This window comes from Dermochelys coriacea, chromosome 23, assembly GCF_009764565.3.
Source record: "Dermochelys coriacea isolate rDerCor1 chromosome 23, rDerCor1.pri.v4, whole genome shotgun sequence".
NCBI classification, from domain to species: Eukaryota; Metazoa; Chordata; order Testudines; family Dermochelyidae; genus Dermochelys; species Dermochelys coriacea.
In genome coordinates this window covers 15,920,193-15,937,005 of record NC_050090.1, presented here as the reverse complement: position 1 = coordinate 15,937,005, position 16,813 = coordinate 15,920,193, and the positions used below count along the sequence as shown (strand labels likewise).

Here is a 16,813-nt window from a genome sequence, read left to right as displayed (position 1 = left end):
TCCCAGCAGGGCATACAGCATGCATCAGGAGGGGGCCTGCCCTGCTCCCTCCCAAAACCAGCAAATTACCAGGGGATCCCATTTCTCCCACCAATGCGTCTGGCAGTGCCCTTCAGGGTTTTTTTCTTTGCTAAAAACCTCTGGGGGAAATCCATGAGGCAAGGGGTTCCACAAATTAACTTTAAAAAGTGTGCTCCCTTGGGTCAGTGACATCTCGCATCAGAAGGGACTAGAGTGATCCTCTAGTGTGACTCGCCCTGTCTTACACCGGCAAGAGAACTGCCCCCCAATAATTCCTAGAGCAGAACTTTGAATTCTGTTGGATTTTCTTCTTGTGGCTTTGGGAGACCCTACATAAACCAAGTTAAAAAATGCCCCAGCTATGGGTAAAAGAAAACCTGGAATAATCCAGGTTTTCAGGGGATTTATTCTTTGTTTGTGCACAACTTTTACCCCCTTCCCCCCGCACCATAAACCACAAGAAGGGCAGGGAAATGGAAAACCAACTGGATTTTTTTTTTAAAGGGAAAATTCACAGTGGGGGAAAAAACAGCATCTTTGTAAAATTGTTTTTCCAGTTTTGGGGGATTTCTCCAGGTTTTTTTTCTCCTACTAAACCCGTGTGTGTGTGTGTTTAGGGGGAACCTGGATTCATTTCCTGTTAAGCAGGGGGGAAAAGATTCCAGGGACTTTTAAAAAGTGTTTTTCCGGGGTTTTGGAGTTCTCCAGTGTTTTTTCTCCAGGGGGGAGACATGGAAAACTTGGTTAAAATTCCCCTGAATTCACAGGGAATTGGGGATTTTTTCCCCACGTAAGGTAAGGCCCCGTGCCCCATTCCCTGCCCCCTTGAGCCAGCCAGAACCCCCTCCCTGGGACCAGACTAGAGCCAGCGCCCCCTAGAGGGGGAAGGCCCTGTGCCCAATTTCCCACCCCCTCAAAGCTATGCAAGCGTTTATAGCAAGAAACGGCACAGAAGTTTTATTAGAATAGTTGTTTTTGCTCCTCAGATAAATAGAAGGAGTTGTGGATAAATACTCAGTGCCAGATGCAGCATCCCACTGAATCCTCAGTGCCCCCTTGGGGTCCCCCTTGAATACACCCCCTCCCACTGCCCCAGCCCTCCCAGTGTTACAGTCCCTTGTTTCTTTTGTTGCTGTACAAACAGGGTATTTAGGTAGGGCCTACATAAACAGACCTAGGGGGTTGGTCCCTGGGTCAAATCATGTGGCAGTTATTTCCACAGGCTAACCACTCCCCCCGTCTCTGCTAAATTTCTCCATGCCCCTGGGTCAAAACATGTGGTCGTTCAAATGATTACCCAGCTCTCAGCCCCTCGCTGGGCTCCTGGGTCAAATCATGTAGTGGAGTAGTTCCACAGGCTGTTCTCCCCTCTGCCAAATCACATGGAAGGTAGTTCCAAAGGTTAACCATGGTTTATCCTCCTCCTGTTAAGCTCTCCAGGCCTCTGGGTTAAATCATGTGGTTGCTAGATCCACATGTAAACCATAGCCTGTTCTCCCCTGCTAAAGTCTCCGGACCTCGGGATCAAATCATCTGGCAAGTAGTTCCATAGCTCTCCCCCCCAGCTAAACTATCTGGTCCTCTGTAACAAATCATGTGGCAGGTAGTTCCACAGGTTAGCCGTAGCTGATCCCCTCCCCTACTCCAACCTCAAGGCCCTGCTCAACTCAGAGGGACGCTGCATCTTCATGGTAGTGTGCATGTGCGTGTAGGAGAGTAGTGAGGCGCAGGCCAGAGGCAACGGTGAGGGGCTGGTGGGAAGGATGGGGGGGTGTCCGTCTCGCTCCTTAAGAGCCAGCTTCTTGTTCCTGGCCCATCGCCTCCAACAGTAGCCCCATGGGCGTCCTCTTCAGCCCAATGCTCTCAATCTTGTTCTCGATTTTATTCTTGAGGTTCCGGAGGCGAAAGGAGGCATGGATCAGAATCACTGCAAGTGGGGTGGGGGAAGGGGGGGAAGAGAGAAAAGGGGGGGCTGAAAGCGTCCCCATCACTTGCTAGGAACAGTCCCTGCCCCCGCAACCCAAGTCTTCCAACACAGCAAGGCGGCAAGTCGCTACCCCGTGCCGCTGCTCGCAGGCGTGTATGCTGCAGCTCGAATGCGCCTGCCATGCAGGGAATGTTTGCACGCAACCTCCCACAGCAAAAGCAGCACCAGGGCGGGGACTGCGCGCAGGGATGCTGCAGCTAGAATGCATGCGCCATGCCCCCACCCCCTGGCAAAAGGATGCAGCAGCATGGGGTCTGCATAAGTGGATGCGCATCTAACATGCAACCGAGCAGTGATGGCCCACATGGCTCTTGCAGCTAAAGCGCAGTGACCTGCTGCGTGCATGGATGCTGCCGCTGCTACAGAGCGGCCCCCGCTGCACCTGCGTGCACAGCTGCCGCCGTGGGGATGCATCTGCAATGCCACTGCCCCCCACAAGAGGCTGGAGCACCATGCAGCGTCTGCAGTCAGGGGGGCTTGCAGCATGGCCCTGGAGTGCAGTGCTGCAGGTGCCATTCCTCGAAGATGCAACCGCCCGCAGCAGGAAGGCTGTGGGAACAGCCCTGCCGAGAAGGCCTTGGAAATGCAACTGCCCTCTGGGGGGGGGCTGCATGCATGGATCTGGCAGCAAGGAAGTGGCAGCTGCGCACCCCCTTGCCCTTTCCCCTGCCAGTATGCAGCCTGCGACCCACTGATCTGACCGCCCTCCCCAGTCCATGCACTGTGTTCATCCCCTGCCTGCCCTAGCTCCCCCACTTTACTCACCCCCATCAATCCCACTTCCCCCAATCAACCCCACTCCATGCCCCCCACCTCCCTGATCTCTGCTACTCCCTGTATCACCACCCCCAAATTCCACCCCAGCAAACCTGGCCCTCTTCCTCGGTTCTACTCTACCCCACAGCATTCCCCAGGTCCTACTTAACCTGACCCCGTAGATTCCACACCCCCATCAGCCCTGCCTCAGTCCCCCCCCTGCCGCCAATCCCTCCCCCTGACTCACTCGAGATGGGCAGGATGACTGTCAGCAGGAAGACCCTTGAGCCCCCCAACACGGACACCAGGCTGTAGGAGCTCCCCAGCACAGCCAGGAGGCTGGCGCCAGGGTAGCTGCGCCGGAAGCGCCGAATTGGAGCCTTGTTCTCGGCCGCCCAGACGAAGGCGATGAAGACGAGGGTCACGGCGGAGCCAGAAAGCAGGGTGTGCAGGGGCCGGATGTACCTGCGGGGACAGGGCCAAGTGAGAACCCAGGAGTCTGGGCGCCCACATTCTGCATTGACTTGACCCTACCCTCATGCCTTGCACCCCCCCCCCACGAAGCATGCCCAGCCCCCAATCGCTTGTACCGACCCCCTGGGGAGCATGCATGGCCCCCCCACCTCTTGCACTGACACCCCCCACCGAGCAATACACAGCCCCCTCACCCCTTGCACTGACCCCACCCAAGCATTGCACGGCCCCCTCACCCCTCGCACTGATCCCCCTGGAACATGCACGGACCCTCCCCCTTGCACTGACCCCCCCAGAGCATGCACGGACCCTCCACAACATGCACTGACCTTCACCCTTTGCACTGACCCCCCCCCACGTAGCATGCAAAGCCTCACACTCCTTGCATTGACCGCCCCGGAGCATACACGGCCCCCCACCCCTTGCACGAACCCCCCCGGAACATGCACGGACCCCCACCCCTTGCACTGACCCCCCCCCCGAGCATGGACGGACCCCCCCCTTGCACTGACCCCCCCCCTCCCGGAGCATGCACGGCCCCTCCCCGCCGGCGCTCACCCCCCCAGCAGCAGCGCCAGCCCCAGGCCCAGCCCGTAGTTGCTCTGGTAGTACAGCAGGTTGTTGAGGACCCGGTTCCTCCAGCGCTGCGGGTCGCGTGGGTCCGGGGCCGCCAGGCGCGCGGGGCCCAGCAGGAAATCGCCCAGCGCCCGCAGCGGGGGTGGCCGCACCTCGGACATCTTCAGCGCCGGCGGGAGGGGGGACTACAGCCCCCGGCATGCCCCGCGTCGCCCCCGCCCGCCCGCCGGCCGGGGCCTCCCGCCGCGGGTCCGCCTGGGAAATGGAGTCCTGGAGGCTGCAGCTCGGGAGAGCTGAACAAAAGGGGGGCGGGGCTAGGAACCCGGACTCCTGGGTTCTCTCCCCGGCTCTGGGAGGGGAGCCGGGTCTAGTGATTAGAGCGGTGGGGGCGCCAGGATGCCTGGGTTCTCTCCCCGGTCTGGGAGGGGAGCCGGGTCTAGTGATTAGAGCGGGGCGGGGCCAGGATGCCTGGGTTCTCTCCCCGGTCTGGGAGGGGAGCCGGGTCTAGTGATTAGAGCGGGGGGGGAGCCAGGATGCCTCCTCTATACAGCATAGACCGGAAAGTTACCCCCCCCGGCCCCTTTGTCCTCCAGCTGGCTGCCTGCCGACGTCGGGGGCATCCCTGGTCGTTTATTGCTAGGAGGGAGGTTTGGCGGGCAGTGGAAGGTTTAGGGCCCCCCATAGGGCCCCTGAACCCCCTCACTGCCCCCAAAACTCCCACTCTGCCTGACAGAGCCCCCCAAACCCTCCAGGGCTCCCCACAGGGCCCCAAATTCCCCACAGCCCCTCTCTGTGTCTCTCCCACCCAGCATCAGGGCTCTGGAGCAGCAGGGAGGTGGTCTCCTAGCAACAGCCAATGGGAGGCAAGGATGCAGCTGGATGGGGGGGGGCAGAGTGGGGAAGGCGGCTGCTGGGTCCTCACTGAGCCACAATTGGTGGAGGCGGTTTCCCTTCCCCCCAGCCCAGATTCCCCCCCCGGCTCAGAATGGGGGCTGGCTGAACAGAGGAGACCCCAATGCCTGACCCCCCAAGACTCAGATGTGGTGACTGGCTGAACAGAGGGGACCCCAATGCCTGACCCCCCCAGGCTGAGAAAGGGGGGGCTGGCTGAACAGAGAGGACCCCAATACCTGACTCCCCCTTTCACTCACATACTCCTCCCTCCATCTCTCAGGCTCACCCCCTCCTAGGCCCTCTTCGGGGCTGACGGCAGACGGATCCGACCCCCCCCCCCCGCCGGACCTCCCCCTGAGATGTCCCTTTGCCATCCAACCATGGCCACCAGGGACCCTCTGGCTTCGGCCTCGTCTGGTCTTCCTCAGGCAGGCCCCAAACCTGGGAATAAAACGTTTGGGGTTCTGTCCTAAGTCTCCCGCCTACGGGGCTCTGTCCAGAGCGGAGCACCCCCTACTGAGCCCCCCCACCCCCGCCCCACAACACGGCACCACCCCAGTGCCCAGCCCTGCCTACCAGGGGAGAGCGCCCCCTAGTGAGCCCCCCGACCCATAGCATGGCGCCCCCCCCAGCATCCAGCCCCAATTGCCAGGGGAGAGCGCCCCCTGCCCAGCCCCCCAACCTGCTCCCACTGCACGGTGCCCCCTAGCCGGGGGACAGGGGCACACACACGGAAACCACCACTCGGGCTTTACATCAAAATACCTGACGAGCCTTTATTTCATTAGTTAATTAATCAACACCAGACGGACAGACAAGGGCTGTTACTGAATGGACTGCTAGAAGCAGGGGGAACCAAGGGAGTGGGGGGGGCAGAACTAGGGCAGTGGGTGAATGGGGAGGTTCAGAGCTGGGGGGGGCAGAGCCCTGGGGACAATAGGGGGCTCAGAGCTGGGATATTGGGGAGCAAAGCCGGGGGGAATAGGGGTCTTGAAGCGTGTCGGGGGTGAGCTGTGACCTCAATGGGGGGGGCAGAAGGCTTGTGTGGAAAAGACGTGGGGCCCAGGGATAAGCTGGCCTGTGGAGGGAGGGGTTATTGGGGGGCAGAAATTGGGGGGCTAGGAGCAAGGCAGCCCCTCCCCCGCACCCACAGACTGGCTACATTCAGAGACAGGTGGGGCGGGGGGGATGGGACTTAAGCCCCCCCTCCACCACTGCTTTAGGGCTCACTGGGCCCTGGGGGAGGGTCCTCATTACTCAGGCAGATACCTCAGCAGGGGCTCCCCCCCATACGCCCCCCTCCGCCCCCCACCAGCCTCCTCCTCCTCCTCCGTCCTCTTGGCCCGCTGCAGCTGGGGTGCCCCCACCTCGGGCCCCTCCCCATCAGCCCCGAGTCGCTTCACACGCAGCAGGGTGGGGGGTTCTTCCTCCAGTCCCCGGCGCAGGCGTCTGGGGTGGCGGGGGGGTCGCGTCTCGCCGCCCCCCGTGAGGATCCGGCTCACCAGATACCTGCGAGCCAGAGGAAAAACGGAGCTAGAACCCAGGCATCTGGGATCCCAGCCCCCGCCCCCACTCTGATCCACTAGACCCTGTCCCCCTCCCAGAGACAGGGAGAGAACCCAGGAGTCCTGACTCCCAGCCTTCCATGCTCTAACCAGTAGACCCCACTCCCCTCCTAGAGCCAGGGATAGAACCCAGGCATCCTGAGTCCCGGCCCCCGACTGGGGCACATCGCCTTTTCCCTCTAGGGGGCACTGGCTCCTATCCAGCCCCGGGACTAGCCGGCTCAGGGGGGCGGGGAATGGGGCCCGGGGCCCGGCCCTTCTCCAGGCACCTCAGCATCTCCGCATCCATCTCCCCAGGCTCCTCATCCCCTGGCTCGTCCTGGTGGCTCTCGTAGGCCCCGTCAGTCCGGTAGCGGTTGAGCTGGGGTGAGGCTGGGGGCCGGGTCCTGGGGGGGGCGCCCGCCCCAGTCTCATCGTAATCGGGGTACGGGGCCCCCCTGGCCTGGTCCCACAGCTGCAGGAGGGAGGCCAGGGGGACCGATTCCTGGAGGAGGCGCTGGAGAGCCAGGGCGGCCTGGGCCCCGTCCTGCCTCCAGCGGCCACTGGCAGGCGCCTCCTGGAGCCACAGGGTGCCCCCCGGCTCATCCTCCCGCCACCGGCCCGCAGGGGGCGCCCCCAGCCTTTCCAGCGCCTGGGCTAGCAGTTCGTCCTGGGCCAGCGGCCCCAGTCGGGGGTAGTAGATCTCGTTGGCCAGCCCCATCTCCCCCTCGTAGGGAGCCCCCCGCAGGTCCCGTCGGAAACGTCGGGGGCTCCCAGCCGAGTCGTGAGGAAGTGCCCCCCTGGGGCCGGCGGGAAGAGCCTGTGGGGAAAACACAGAGAGAAAGAGGCTGAGGGGTGAATGGACGGTACCTAAGATTCCCAGCGAACCCAGGAGTCCTGGATCCCCCTCCCCCGGCCCGCTCTAACCATCAGACCCCACTCTCCTCCCAGAGCCAGGGAGACAACCCAGGAGTCCTGGCTCCCCCCACCCCACTCTAACCACCAGACCCCACCCCCCTCTTGGAGCTGGGAGTTCTGCTCTTTTCAGCACAGGACAGCTCCCCACCTTTTCCAGCTAATGGGGGGGTTCATCAAATGGGGGGGCAGTTCTGGGAGATGGTGGGGGAGGGGCATCTCTGTAGTGATCCCCCCCACCCTTGTGTCTGTGGCAGCCAGGATCCGCAGGCTGAGTCACCAGGAGTGCTGGGGAGAGGGGCGGGGGGGGGGTTGGCAGCTGGCTCTGGGGGAGATGGGGAGGGGTTAGCGGGGGGGGCGCTGCCAGCCTCGGCTCCCAGGCATCACAGGCTGTCCGTTGTCTGTGGCTGGCAGGGCCCCTTCTCGTTCTTTCTCTCCCCCCCCACTCCCCCCCTCAGTGCACAGCTCAAATGTGGCTGCTTCTGGGGCAGATTGCAACAGTGACACAGAACCCCCCATCCCTCTCCATCCTCCAGACCCCCCATCCCCTCAAACACCCCATCCCCCTAGATCTCCCAAACACCCCCATCCCCCAGACTTCCCATCTCCCCAAACACTCCATCCCCCTAGACCACCCCCCCAAACACCACCCATCCTCCAGACTTCCCATCCCCCCAAACACTCCATCCCCCTAAACCCCCCATCCTCCAGACCCCCATCCCCTCAAACACCCCATCCCCCTAGATCTCCCAAACACCCCCATCCCCCCCAAACACTCCATCCCCCTAGACCACCCCCCCAAACACCACCCATCCCCCAGACTTCCCATCCCCCAAACACTCCATCCCCCTAGACCACCCCCCCAAACACCACCCATCCCCCAAGACCCCTACACCCCAAACACCCTCATCCCCGACTCCCACCCCCAAACACCCCATCATCCCAAACACTCCCATCCCCCTCAAACACCCCCATTCCCCTAAACTAAAACCCCCGCAAACACTCCCCATCCCTCTCAAACACCTCCATCTTCCAGACCCCTATCCCCCTCAAGCACCCCATCTCCATAGATCTTCACCCCCCCAAACACCCCCTTAAGCCCCCAAACACCCTTAACCCCCCATCCTCCAGACCCCCATCCCCCTCAAACACCCCATTCCCCTAGACTGCCACCCTCCCAAACACCACCAATCTCCTGAGACCCCCACGCTCCAAACACCCCCATCCCACAACACCCCCACCCCCAAACACTACCCACTCCGTTTATACACCCCACACCCAACTCGATCCCCCCAGCATCCCCCTCGATCCGCCCCAACGCTACCGTCTCCACTGAGGGGGGAACTCACAGCCCCCCATCCGATCTCCTGCGCTGTGGGGGGTGGGGTCTGAGCCTCAGTGGGGGTGGGGCAGCCCCGGAGATGGGATCATCAGCCCCCCCCGCCCCCTGCCTCCGGCTACATCTCCGATCCCGGGAGACCATAATAAGGAGGGGGGAAGGGGGCGAGGGGTTTGCGGGGGGGGATAAAGGGAGAGAAGACGAGGGGTGCAGGGAGGCGATGGAGAAGAGAGGGCGCAGGAGGAAGATGGGGAGATATGGGCGCAGAGGGGGCGATGGGGGCGCAGGGTTGTATGAGAAGAGATGGGGCGCCGGGGGAGGCGATGGGGAGAGATGGGGCGCAGTGGGGGAGAAAGGGCGCAGGGTGCTATGGGGAGAGATGGGGCGCCGGGGAAGGCGATGGAGAAGATGGGGGCGCCGGGGGAGGCGATAGAGAAGATGGGGGTGCAGGGAGTGCGATGGGGAGAGATGGGGGCGCAGGGGGGTCCATGGGGAGAGATGGGGCGCAGGGGGGGCGCAGGGGACTATAGGGAGAGATGGAGAGGCGGAGGCGATGGAGAAGATGGGGGTGCCGGCGGGCCCATGGGGAGAGATGGGGGTGCTGGGGGGCGATGGGGAGAGATGGGGAGCAGGGGGAAGCGATGGAGAAGATGGGATGCCGGGGGGGCCATGGGGGCGCAGGGGGAAGATGGGGAGAGATGGGGCGCAGGGGGGGCGCCGGAGGAGGCGATGGAGAAGATGGGGGCGCCGGGGGTCGATGGGGCGCAGGATTTGGGGGGCCCAGGTCCCCTCCCTACCTTCCCGAGGGCGGGACCCACCGCGCAGAGCAGAGCCGCCAGCATCAGTCTCGTAGCCATCGCGCAGGGACCGGACGGGACCGAACCGCGGGGAGGGGGAGACACGGACCGGCGCAGGGAGCAGCCGCTGCAGCGAAACCAGCCCCGCCCCGAGCCCCGCCCTCCCCGGATCCTCCCCCCTGCATCCAGCCCCCCAGCATCCCCCGGGATCCTCCCCTCTGCAGGGTCGGGAGTGCGGGGCACCTGCAGGGCTGGGGGGGCATCTTGGTGCCTCCCTGATAATTAATTTCTGCTTCCTGCCGCATCCATGGCCATGGGGACAAAATTACTCATTTTGGGGGGGGGAGAAAGTGCATGATGGGAAAGACCCAAGGTGGCCTGGAACTCACTCACTCCCCCAGGCCGGCTGGTGCCCCTCACTCCCGATCTGCAGCCCCCTGTCAAACTAGCCCAGCCCCCCCCACCGCAGCCCTGCCGGTGCCCCACTCCAGATCACAGCCCCCCACAGCCCTGCCCCCCTGCTCTGCTGGTGTCCCTCACTCCCGAGTCACAGCCCCCTGGCAGCCCTGCCAGTGCCCCTCACTCCTGATCCGCAGCCCCCTGCCAGCCCAGCCCTGGGCTCCCCTCCAGCCCTGCTGGTACCTCTCACTCCGGACCCACAGCCCCTGCCTCCCACAGCCCTGTGGGCTCCCCCCCAGGTCTGCCAGTGCCCCACTCCAGACTGCAGCCCCTGCCCCCCACAGCTCTGCCCCACTGCTCTGCTGGTGCCCCTCACTCCTGATCCACAGCCCCTGCCCCCCACAGCCCTGCCCCCCTGCTCTGCCAGCATCCCTCACTCCTGACCTGCAGCACCCTGTTGCATTTGGCAAGCCTCCGACCCGACCCCCTCCCCATCACTGGCGGGCATTTTGAGAGCTGTAAATACAGGGAGCCGCTGCGCCAGCAGCCGGGTGATGAGCCCTGGGGGAGGCTGCATCTCACTGTCTGCTCAGGGGAATGAATTAGTTATGGCAGGATCCCTTAATGCTCATTTCTTCTCTGCCACTTTTCCTGGTTCCCGGCCTAGCCCCCTCCGATCAGCAGGCCCAGCTGCCGAGCTGAGAGAGTCCAGGGCAGTGCTGAGATGCGGCCACCTCTGGGGCAGGGCAGCTGGGGAACAGCCGCACATAACACCACACAAGTGTGGCTTGCCCAGTGCTGAGATGCGGACACCTCTGGGGTGGAGCAGCTGAGAACCAAAACTGGGGAATGGTAGGGAAGTAAGAAAAGGGTTGGATTTTCACCCCCTGGCCACGGGTCTCTCTCAGCTGTTGTGCTGGGAGGGGAGAGATTTGAATTTCAGTGTCACACGAAAGCGGGACAGAGCAAGTGTGTGAGATGGATGGATGGATGTGGTGTCTGGGGATGGATGGATGGCTGGGTGGGGTGTTGGGATGAATGGATGGATGGGGTGTTGGGATGGATGCATGGAAGGATCGATGGATGGGGTGTCGGGATAGATGGATGGATGTCTGGGGATGGATGGATGGATGGGTGGAGTGTTTGGATGGGTGGATGGATGTCTGGGGATGGATGGATGGATGGATGGGCGGGGTGTTGGGATGAATGGATGGGGTGTTGGGATGGATGGGGTGTCGGGATAGATGGATGGAAGGATGGATGTCTGGGAATGGATGGACGGATGGATGGGCAGGGTGTTGGGATGAATGGATGGATGGGGTGTTGGGATGGATACATGGAAGGATTGATGGATGGGGTGTCAGGATAGATGGATGGAAGGATGGATGTCTGGGGATGGATGGATGGATGGATGGATGGATGGGCAGGGTGTTGGGATGAATGGATGGATGGGGTGTTGGGATGGATGCATGGAAGGATCGATGGATGGGGTGTTGGGATAGATGGATGGAAGGATGGATGTCTGGGGATGGATGGATGGATGGATGGGCAGGGTGTTGGGATGAATGGATGGATGGGGTGTTGGGATGGATGCATGGAAGGATCGATGGATGGGGTGTTGGGATAGATGGATGGAAGGATGGATGGATGGAAGGATGGATGTATGTCTGGGGATGGATGGATGGATGGATGGGCGGGGTGTTGGGATGAATGGATGGATGGGGTGTTGGGATGGATGGATGGATGGGGTGTTGGGATGGATGCATGGAAGGATCGATGGATGGGGTGTCGGGATAGATGGATGGATGTCTGGGGATAGATGGATGGATGGGCGGGGTGTTGGGATGGGTGGATGGATGTCTGGGGATGGATGGATGGATGGATGGATGGATGGATGGGCGGGGTGTTGGGATGGATGGGCGGGGTGTTGGGATGAATGGATGGGGTGTTGGGATGAATGGATGGGGTGTCGGGATAGATGGATGGAAGGATGGATGTCTGGGAATGGATGGATGGATGGGCAGGATGTTGAGATGAATGGATGGATGGGGTGTTGGGATGGATACATGGAAGGATCGATGGATGGGGTGTCAGGATAGATGGATGGAAGGATGGATGTCTGGGGATGGATGTCTGGATGGATGGATGGGTGGGGTGTTGGGATGAATGGATGGATGGGGTGTTGGGATGGATGCATGGAAGGATCGATGGATGGGGTGTCGGGATAGATGGATGGATGTCTGGGGATGGATGGATGGATGGGTGGGGTGTTGGGATGGGTGGATGGATGTCTGGGGATGGATGGATGGATGGGCGGGGTGTTGGGATGAATGGATGGGGTGTTGGGATGGATGGGGTGTCGGGATAGATGGATGGAAGGATGGATGTCTGGGAATGGATGGATGGATGGATGGGCAGGGTGTTGGGATGAATGGATGGATGGGGTGTTGGGACGGATACATGGAAGGATCGATGGATGGGGTGTCAGGATAGATGGATGGAAGGATGGATGTCTGGGAATGGATGGATGGATGGATGGGTGGAGTGTTGGGATGGATGCATGGAAGGATCGATGGATGGGGTGTCAGGATAGATGGATGGATGTCTGGGATGGATGGATGGATGGGCGGGGTGTTGGGATGGGTGGAGGGATGTCTGGGGATGGATGAATGGATGGATGGGCGGGGTGTTGGGATGAATGGATGGGGTGTTGGGATGGATACATGGAAGGATCGATGGATGGGGTGTCGGGATAGATGGATGGAAGGATGGATGTCTGGGGATGGATGGATGGGCGGGGTGTTGGGATGGATTGATGGATCGATGGGGTGTTGGGATGGGTGGATGGAAGGGGATGGCTGGCTGGCTGGCTGGCTGGCTGTGGTGTTGGGATGGATAGGGTGCATGGGGATTGAAGGGGTGTCTGGGGATGCTGCAAGGGCGATAGAAGGCGGTAGATGGGTTAAGAGGAGGCAGATGTGACTGTTTCTCATCCACACCGGAGACGGGACTCTAGCGGTCCTGCAGAGGGGTGAAAAGCAGCCCCCAGCTCCCCCACCTGCGCTGAGGTAAGGGGTGGACCGGGGCAGGGCAGGTTGTGTGACCTGAGGTGGGGTTGAGGGGGGCTGAGGCTGTCTGTGTGTATCTCAGTGTGGGTTTTCTCCATGTTGTTGCATGTACGTATAACATCTGTGGCTATGTGTATCTATCTTGCTGGGTGCAGATTTGTGGGTGTGATTGTGGGTGTGTATCTCATTTGTGAGAAACGAATGGGACATGGGGTCTTTCCCCCACAAAGCCAGGGATAAATACCCAGGTGTCTTGGCTTCCCTTGCCCCGCCCATCCCTGTTGTTTATCTTTCCATCCCTGAGAGCTGATTATATTCCCCCAGGGGTGGCAGATTTATGGGTCTGTTATTTCCACCTCTGCTGCCCTCTGCTTTGAACCCAGGCGTCCGGGCGGAGAAATCAGGAAACCAAGGCCCAGTGGCTGCCTCACCTCTGATGCCCCCACTTTCATCTCCTGCCAGCCCCAGTACCTGCTGTGCTGGGACCTCCCCCTCCCCCCAGACACAGAGAGCAGGACTCCTGGGTTCTCTCCCAAGCTCTGGGAAGGGAGCAGAGTCAGGTGATTAGAGCAGGAGGGGGCTGGGAGCAGGACTCCTGGGTTCTCTCCCTGGCTCTGGGAGGGGAGTAGGGACTGATGGTTAGAGCAGAAGGGGGCTGGGAGCCAGGACTCCTGGGTTCTCTCCCCGGCTCTGGGAGGCGGGTGGGGTCTGGTGGTTAGAGCAGGGGGGCTGGGAGCCTGGACTCCTGGGTTCTCTCCCTGCTTCTGGGAAGGGAGTGGGGTCTGGTGGTTAGAGCGTGGGGTGGGGGGGCTGGGAGCCAGGACTCCTGGGTTCTCTCCCTGGCTCTGGGAGGGGAGTAGGGGCTGGTGGTTAGAGCAGGGGGGGCTGGGAGCCAGGACTCCTGGGTTCTTTCCCCAGCTCTGGGAGGAGAGTGGGGCTGGTGGGGTAGAGCAGAGGGCTGGCAGCCAGGACTCCTGGTTCTCTCCTCAGCTCTGGGAGGAGGGTGGCATCTAGCGAAGTGGAAAAGTGCCTTAAAGAAGGGGCTAAGGTAATTCAGTGTCAGAGCTGGAAGCCCAGGAGTCCGGGCTCCCAGCAACAGCCCCCCCCAGTCTAACCACTAGCTCCCCCTCCCCACTTGTCTGCAGGGAGGGGACACTCTGATACGTCCGGTCATTCGCTGGCTCCCTTCCCACTTTCCACTCACCCAACCAGAAGCCAAAACCCAGAAGAGGCCTAAGGCTCGGCGATCAGGGGGCGCGGGTCGGGATTGAGGGGCTCCAGCTGAGCTGTGGTGGGGGGGACAGGGCTGGGGGTGCAGAGGGCTGCGGGTCAGGGTTGAAGGGCAAGGGCAGAACTGTGTGGGGTGAGTTTTCTAACTATTACACCTGCTGTTCCTACCCTCGGGGCCCTGATGTCTGGCTGCAGCCCAATCCCCCCTGACGGTTGTGGGGCAGAAGCACTATCGAAGGGAGTCTCAGGAGACCCACGCAGATTCTCCAAGTCTGAGAGTAAGTGCCCTACCTCACTGCAGCTCCTGAACTCATAATGATAATTCATCTGGCGCAGAGATGCAGCCACCTCTGGGGCAGGGAAGCTGGGGAACAGCTGCATATAACACTGCACAGGGATGGCTCCTGCGGCGTGGAGATGCAGCCACCTCTGGGGCAGGGCAGCTGGGGAAGAGCCACACAGCGGATGGGGTTGCTGCTGACAGTGTCTGGTTGCTCCCAGGGGATGTGGATTGTCCCAGCCGGAGATCTCTGCCTGGGGAAGAGGTTCATCCCAGCAAGGAGACATCGCTAATTCTCCTGCCACTGACCACTGAGAAAGCAGGGAGAGGTATGGGGGGGGTGTCTAGTGGTTAGAGCAGGGGGGCTGGGAGCCAGGACTCCTGGGTTCTCTCTCCAGCTCTGGGAGGAGGTGGGGTAGATCGGAGGGCGGGGGGGCTGGGAGCCAGGACTCCTGGGTTCTCTCCCCAGCTCTGGGAAGAGTGGGGGTCTGGTGGGGTAAATTGGAGGGGTGGGTCTGGGAGCCAGGACTCCTGGGTTCTATCCCCAGCTCTGGGAGGAGTGGGGGTCTGATAGGGTAGATCGGGGGGGCAGGGCTGGAAGCCAGGACTCCTGGGTTGTCTCCCCAGCTCTGGGAGCAGTGGGGGTCTGGTGGGGTAGATCAGGGGATGGGGGGACAAGGCTGGGATCCAGGATTCCTGGGTTCTCTCCCCAGCTCTGGGAGCAGTGGAGGTCTGGTGGGGTAGATTGGGGGGGCAGGGCTGGGAGCCAGGACTCCTGGGTTCTCTTCCCAGCTCTGGGAGGGGAGGCAATGTGGTGGGGTAAAGTGTGGGGGGGGGGGCTGGGATCCAGGACTCCTGGGTTCCATCTCCACTGTCCCCTCTGCTTTCAGACTCCACACCCCAGACCTCGGGGGGCCCTGCAGTCACCCGCTGCCCTGAGCGCTGGAGGGACAAGGCTCCACTCCCCATGCACCCACAGCCCCCGGTGGCTCCGGCCCGGCTGGGGAAACAGCGTCTGGGCTCCACCGCATCTGTCTGCAGCCGCCAGAGCTGTAAATCCACCGCCTCACACATCCAGGAGGTAGCTGGGGATGGTGAGTGCGGGGCTGGGCAGGGCTGGGCTGGTGCGGGTGGGGCACCGGCAGGACTGGGGGGAGCCCTGGGCTGGGGTGGCAAGAGCTGTGGGATGGGAGTGAGGGGCACTGGCAGAGCTGGGGGTGTGGGGGTGGGAAGGGAACCCAGGGTTGGGTTCTGGTTTCCGGTTTCACCCAGAGGTGGGCATCGATTCAGCATCCGACCATGGTACCCCTGGGAACTCGTTAACTCAATAATTATGGCCATCTCCTCCCAGATAGAAAAGCAAACAGCCCCAGCAAGGGGGCTGGGCTGGAAGCCAGGACTCCTGGGTTCTCTCCCCGGCTCTGGGAGGGGAGTGGGGTCTCGGGGTTGGGGGTGGCCTGGGATCCCGGACTCTTGGGTTCTCTCATCAGCTTAGCTAACCCTCTGCACCCTCTTTCTCTCCCCTAGACCGCTGCGCTCACTGTGCCCTGGCCTGTCTGTTCTGCGAGTTCCTGGCGCTGTGCTCCCTGGCGCTGGACGGCCTGGACTGCGGGGCACTGTGCCTGGCTGGGGGGTGCTGCGCGGGGGGGGAGCCCCCGGGTCCCGGCTGCGGGGGAGGTGGCTGCCCCTGCGGAGGGGGCTGCGGGCTCCTCCAGGACTGCTGCAATTCTGCCGACTGCCTGGAAATCTGCCTGGAGTGCTGCTCCATCTGCTTCCCCGTCTGAGCTAGTGAGAGAGCTGAGCCCCCCCCAAAGAACCCCACCCTACTAGGTAAGGGCCCCCAGCTCCTCACGATCCCACCCCATTCCTGCCTGGTCCTAATCCTGGCCCTCTATGGGCTGAGCCCTGCCCTGCCCAACCCAGCCGGTGATGTCATTGGATGGGCTGAGCCACGCCCCCAGGGAGGGTGATGTCACCCAGTGGCCCAAGTCACACTTCATTCCACACAGAGATGGGCTACAAGCCGTCAGGAACGGTATCCCGATGGCTGAACTTTGTGACTTTGTCCTCACCCATAATTATTTCACATTTGGGGACAATGGAGACCTTCAAATCAGCGGCACTGCGATGGGTACCCTCATGGCCCCACAGGATGCCAACATTTTTATGGCTGACTTAGAACAACGCTTCCTGAGCTCTTGTCCCCAAATGCCCCTACTCTACTTGTGCTACATTGATGACATCTTCATCATCTGGACCCATGGAAAAGAAGCCCTTGAGGAATTCCACCATGATTTCAACAATTTCCATCCCACCATCAACCTCAGCCTGGACCAGTCCACACAAAAGATCCACTTCCTGGACACTACAGTGCTAATACGTGATGGTCACATAAACACCACCCTATACCGGAAACCTACTGACTGCTATTCCTACCTACTAGCTTTCATCCAGATCACACCACACGATCCATTGTCTACAGCCCAGCTCTACAATACAACCGCATTTGCTCCAACCCCTCAGACAGAGACAA

General features: G+C 61.4%; 3 protein-coding genes across 4 annotated transcripts; 1 reads left to right on the top strand and 2 right to left on the bottom strand.

Moving 5' to 3' along the window:
- Positions 1-951: 951 nt before the first annotated feature.
- Positions 952-4,013, bottom strand: PRAF2 (PRA1 domain family member 2). The gene is made up of 3 exons (XM_038381369.2): positions 3,797-4,013; positions 3,012-3,229; positions 952-1,948 (listed from the first exon to the last, which is right to left on the bottom strand). The coding sequence occupies exons 1-3, from the start codon at positions 3,973-3,975 to the stop codon at positions 1,809-1,811; spliced, it is 537 nt and encodes a 178-aa protein (XP_038237297.1). The 5' UTR covers positions 3,976-4,013; the 3' UTR covers positions 952-1,808.
- Positions 4,014-5,458: 1,445 nt separating this feature from the next.
- PCSK1N (proprotein convertase subtilisin/kexin type 1 inhibitor) lies at positions 5,459-9,468 on the bottom strand. 2 transcript variants are annotated; one of them, XM_038381357.2, is made up of 3 exons: positions 9,304-9,468; positions 6,543-7,072; positions 5,459-6,217 (listed from the first exon to the last, which is right to left on the bottom strand). In XM_038381357.2, exons 1-3 carry the CDS (start codon positions 9,361-9,363, stop codon positions 5,962-5,964), a joined length of 846 nt encoding a protein of 281 aa, XP_038237285.1. In that variant the 5' UTR covers positions 9,364-9,468; the 3' UTR covers positions 5,459-5,961. The 2 variants fall into 2 exon arrangements, with proteins under 2 accessions (XP_038237285.1, XP_038237286.1); XM_038381358.2 differs by lacking the exon at positions 9,304-9,468 and adding an exon at positions 8,492-8,607.
- A 4,674-nt stretch (positions 9,469-14,142) lies between these two features.
- On the top strand, positions 14,143-16,344 carry LOC119847045 (myoD family inhibitor-like). Its single transcript, XM_038381407.2, has 4 exons — positions 14,143-14,278; positions 14,502-14,609; positions 15,171-15,374; positions 15,808-16,344. The coding sequence occupies exons 1-4, from the start codon at positions 14,182-14,184 to the stop codon at positions 16,062-16,064; spliced, it is 666 nt and encodes a 221-aa protein (XP_038237335.1). The 5' UTR covers positions 14,143-14,181; the 3' UTR covers positions 16,065-16,344.
- The last annotated feature ends 469 nt before the right edge of the window (positions 16,345-16,813 follow it).

What these genes read in the sequence shown, in the direction of transcription:
- PCSK1N (XM_038381357.2), bottom strand. Translation starts at nt 9,363, where the DNA reads ATGGCTACGAGACTGATGCTGGCGGCTCTGCTCTGCGCGGTGGGTCCC. An exon ending in TGGGTCCCGCCCTCGGGAAG is followed by an intron (nt 7,073 to 9,303) that starts GTAGGGAGGGGA and finishes TTTTCCCCACAG; the next exon opens with GCTCTTCCCGCCGGCCCCAG. An exon ending in ATGGATGCGGAGATGCTGAG is followed by an intron (nt 6,218 to 6,542) that starts GTGCCTGGAGAA and finishes TCTGGCTCGCAG; the next exon opens with GTATCTGGTGAGCCGGATCC.
- PRAF2 (XM_038381369.2), bottom strand. Translation starts at nt 3,975, where the DNA reads ATGTCCGAGGTGCGGCCACCCCCGCTGCGGGCGCTGGGCGATTTCCTG. An exon ending in CTGGCGCTGCTGCTGGGGGG is followed by an intron (nt 3,230 to 3,796) that starts GTGAGCGCCGGC and finishes CTGTCCCCGCAG; the next exon opens with GTACATCCGGCCCCTGCACA. An exon ending in AGTCATCCTGCCCATCTCGA is followed by an intron (nt 1,949 to 3,011) that starts GTGAGTCAGGGG and finishes CCCCACTTGCAG; the next exon opens with TGATTCTGATCCATGCCTCC.
- LOC119847045 (XM_038381407.2), top strand. Translation starts at nt 14,182, where the DNA reads ATGTCTGGCTGCAGCCCAATCCCCCCTGACGGTTGTGGGGCAGAAGCA. An exon ending in CACTGAGAAAGCAGGGAGAG is followed by an intron (nt 14,610 to 15,170) that starts GTATGGGGGGGG and finishes CTCTGCTTTCAG; the next exon opens with ACTCCACACCCCAGACCTCG. An exon ending in CCAGGAGGTAGCTGGGGATG is followed by an intron (nt 15,375 to 15,807) that starts GTGAGTGCGGGG and finishes TCTCTCCCCTAG; the next exon opens with ACCGCTGCGCTCACTGTGCC.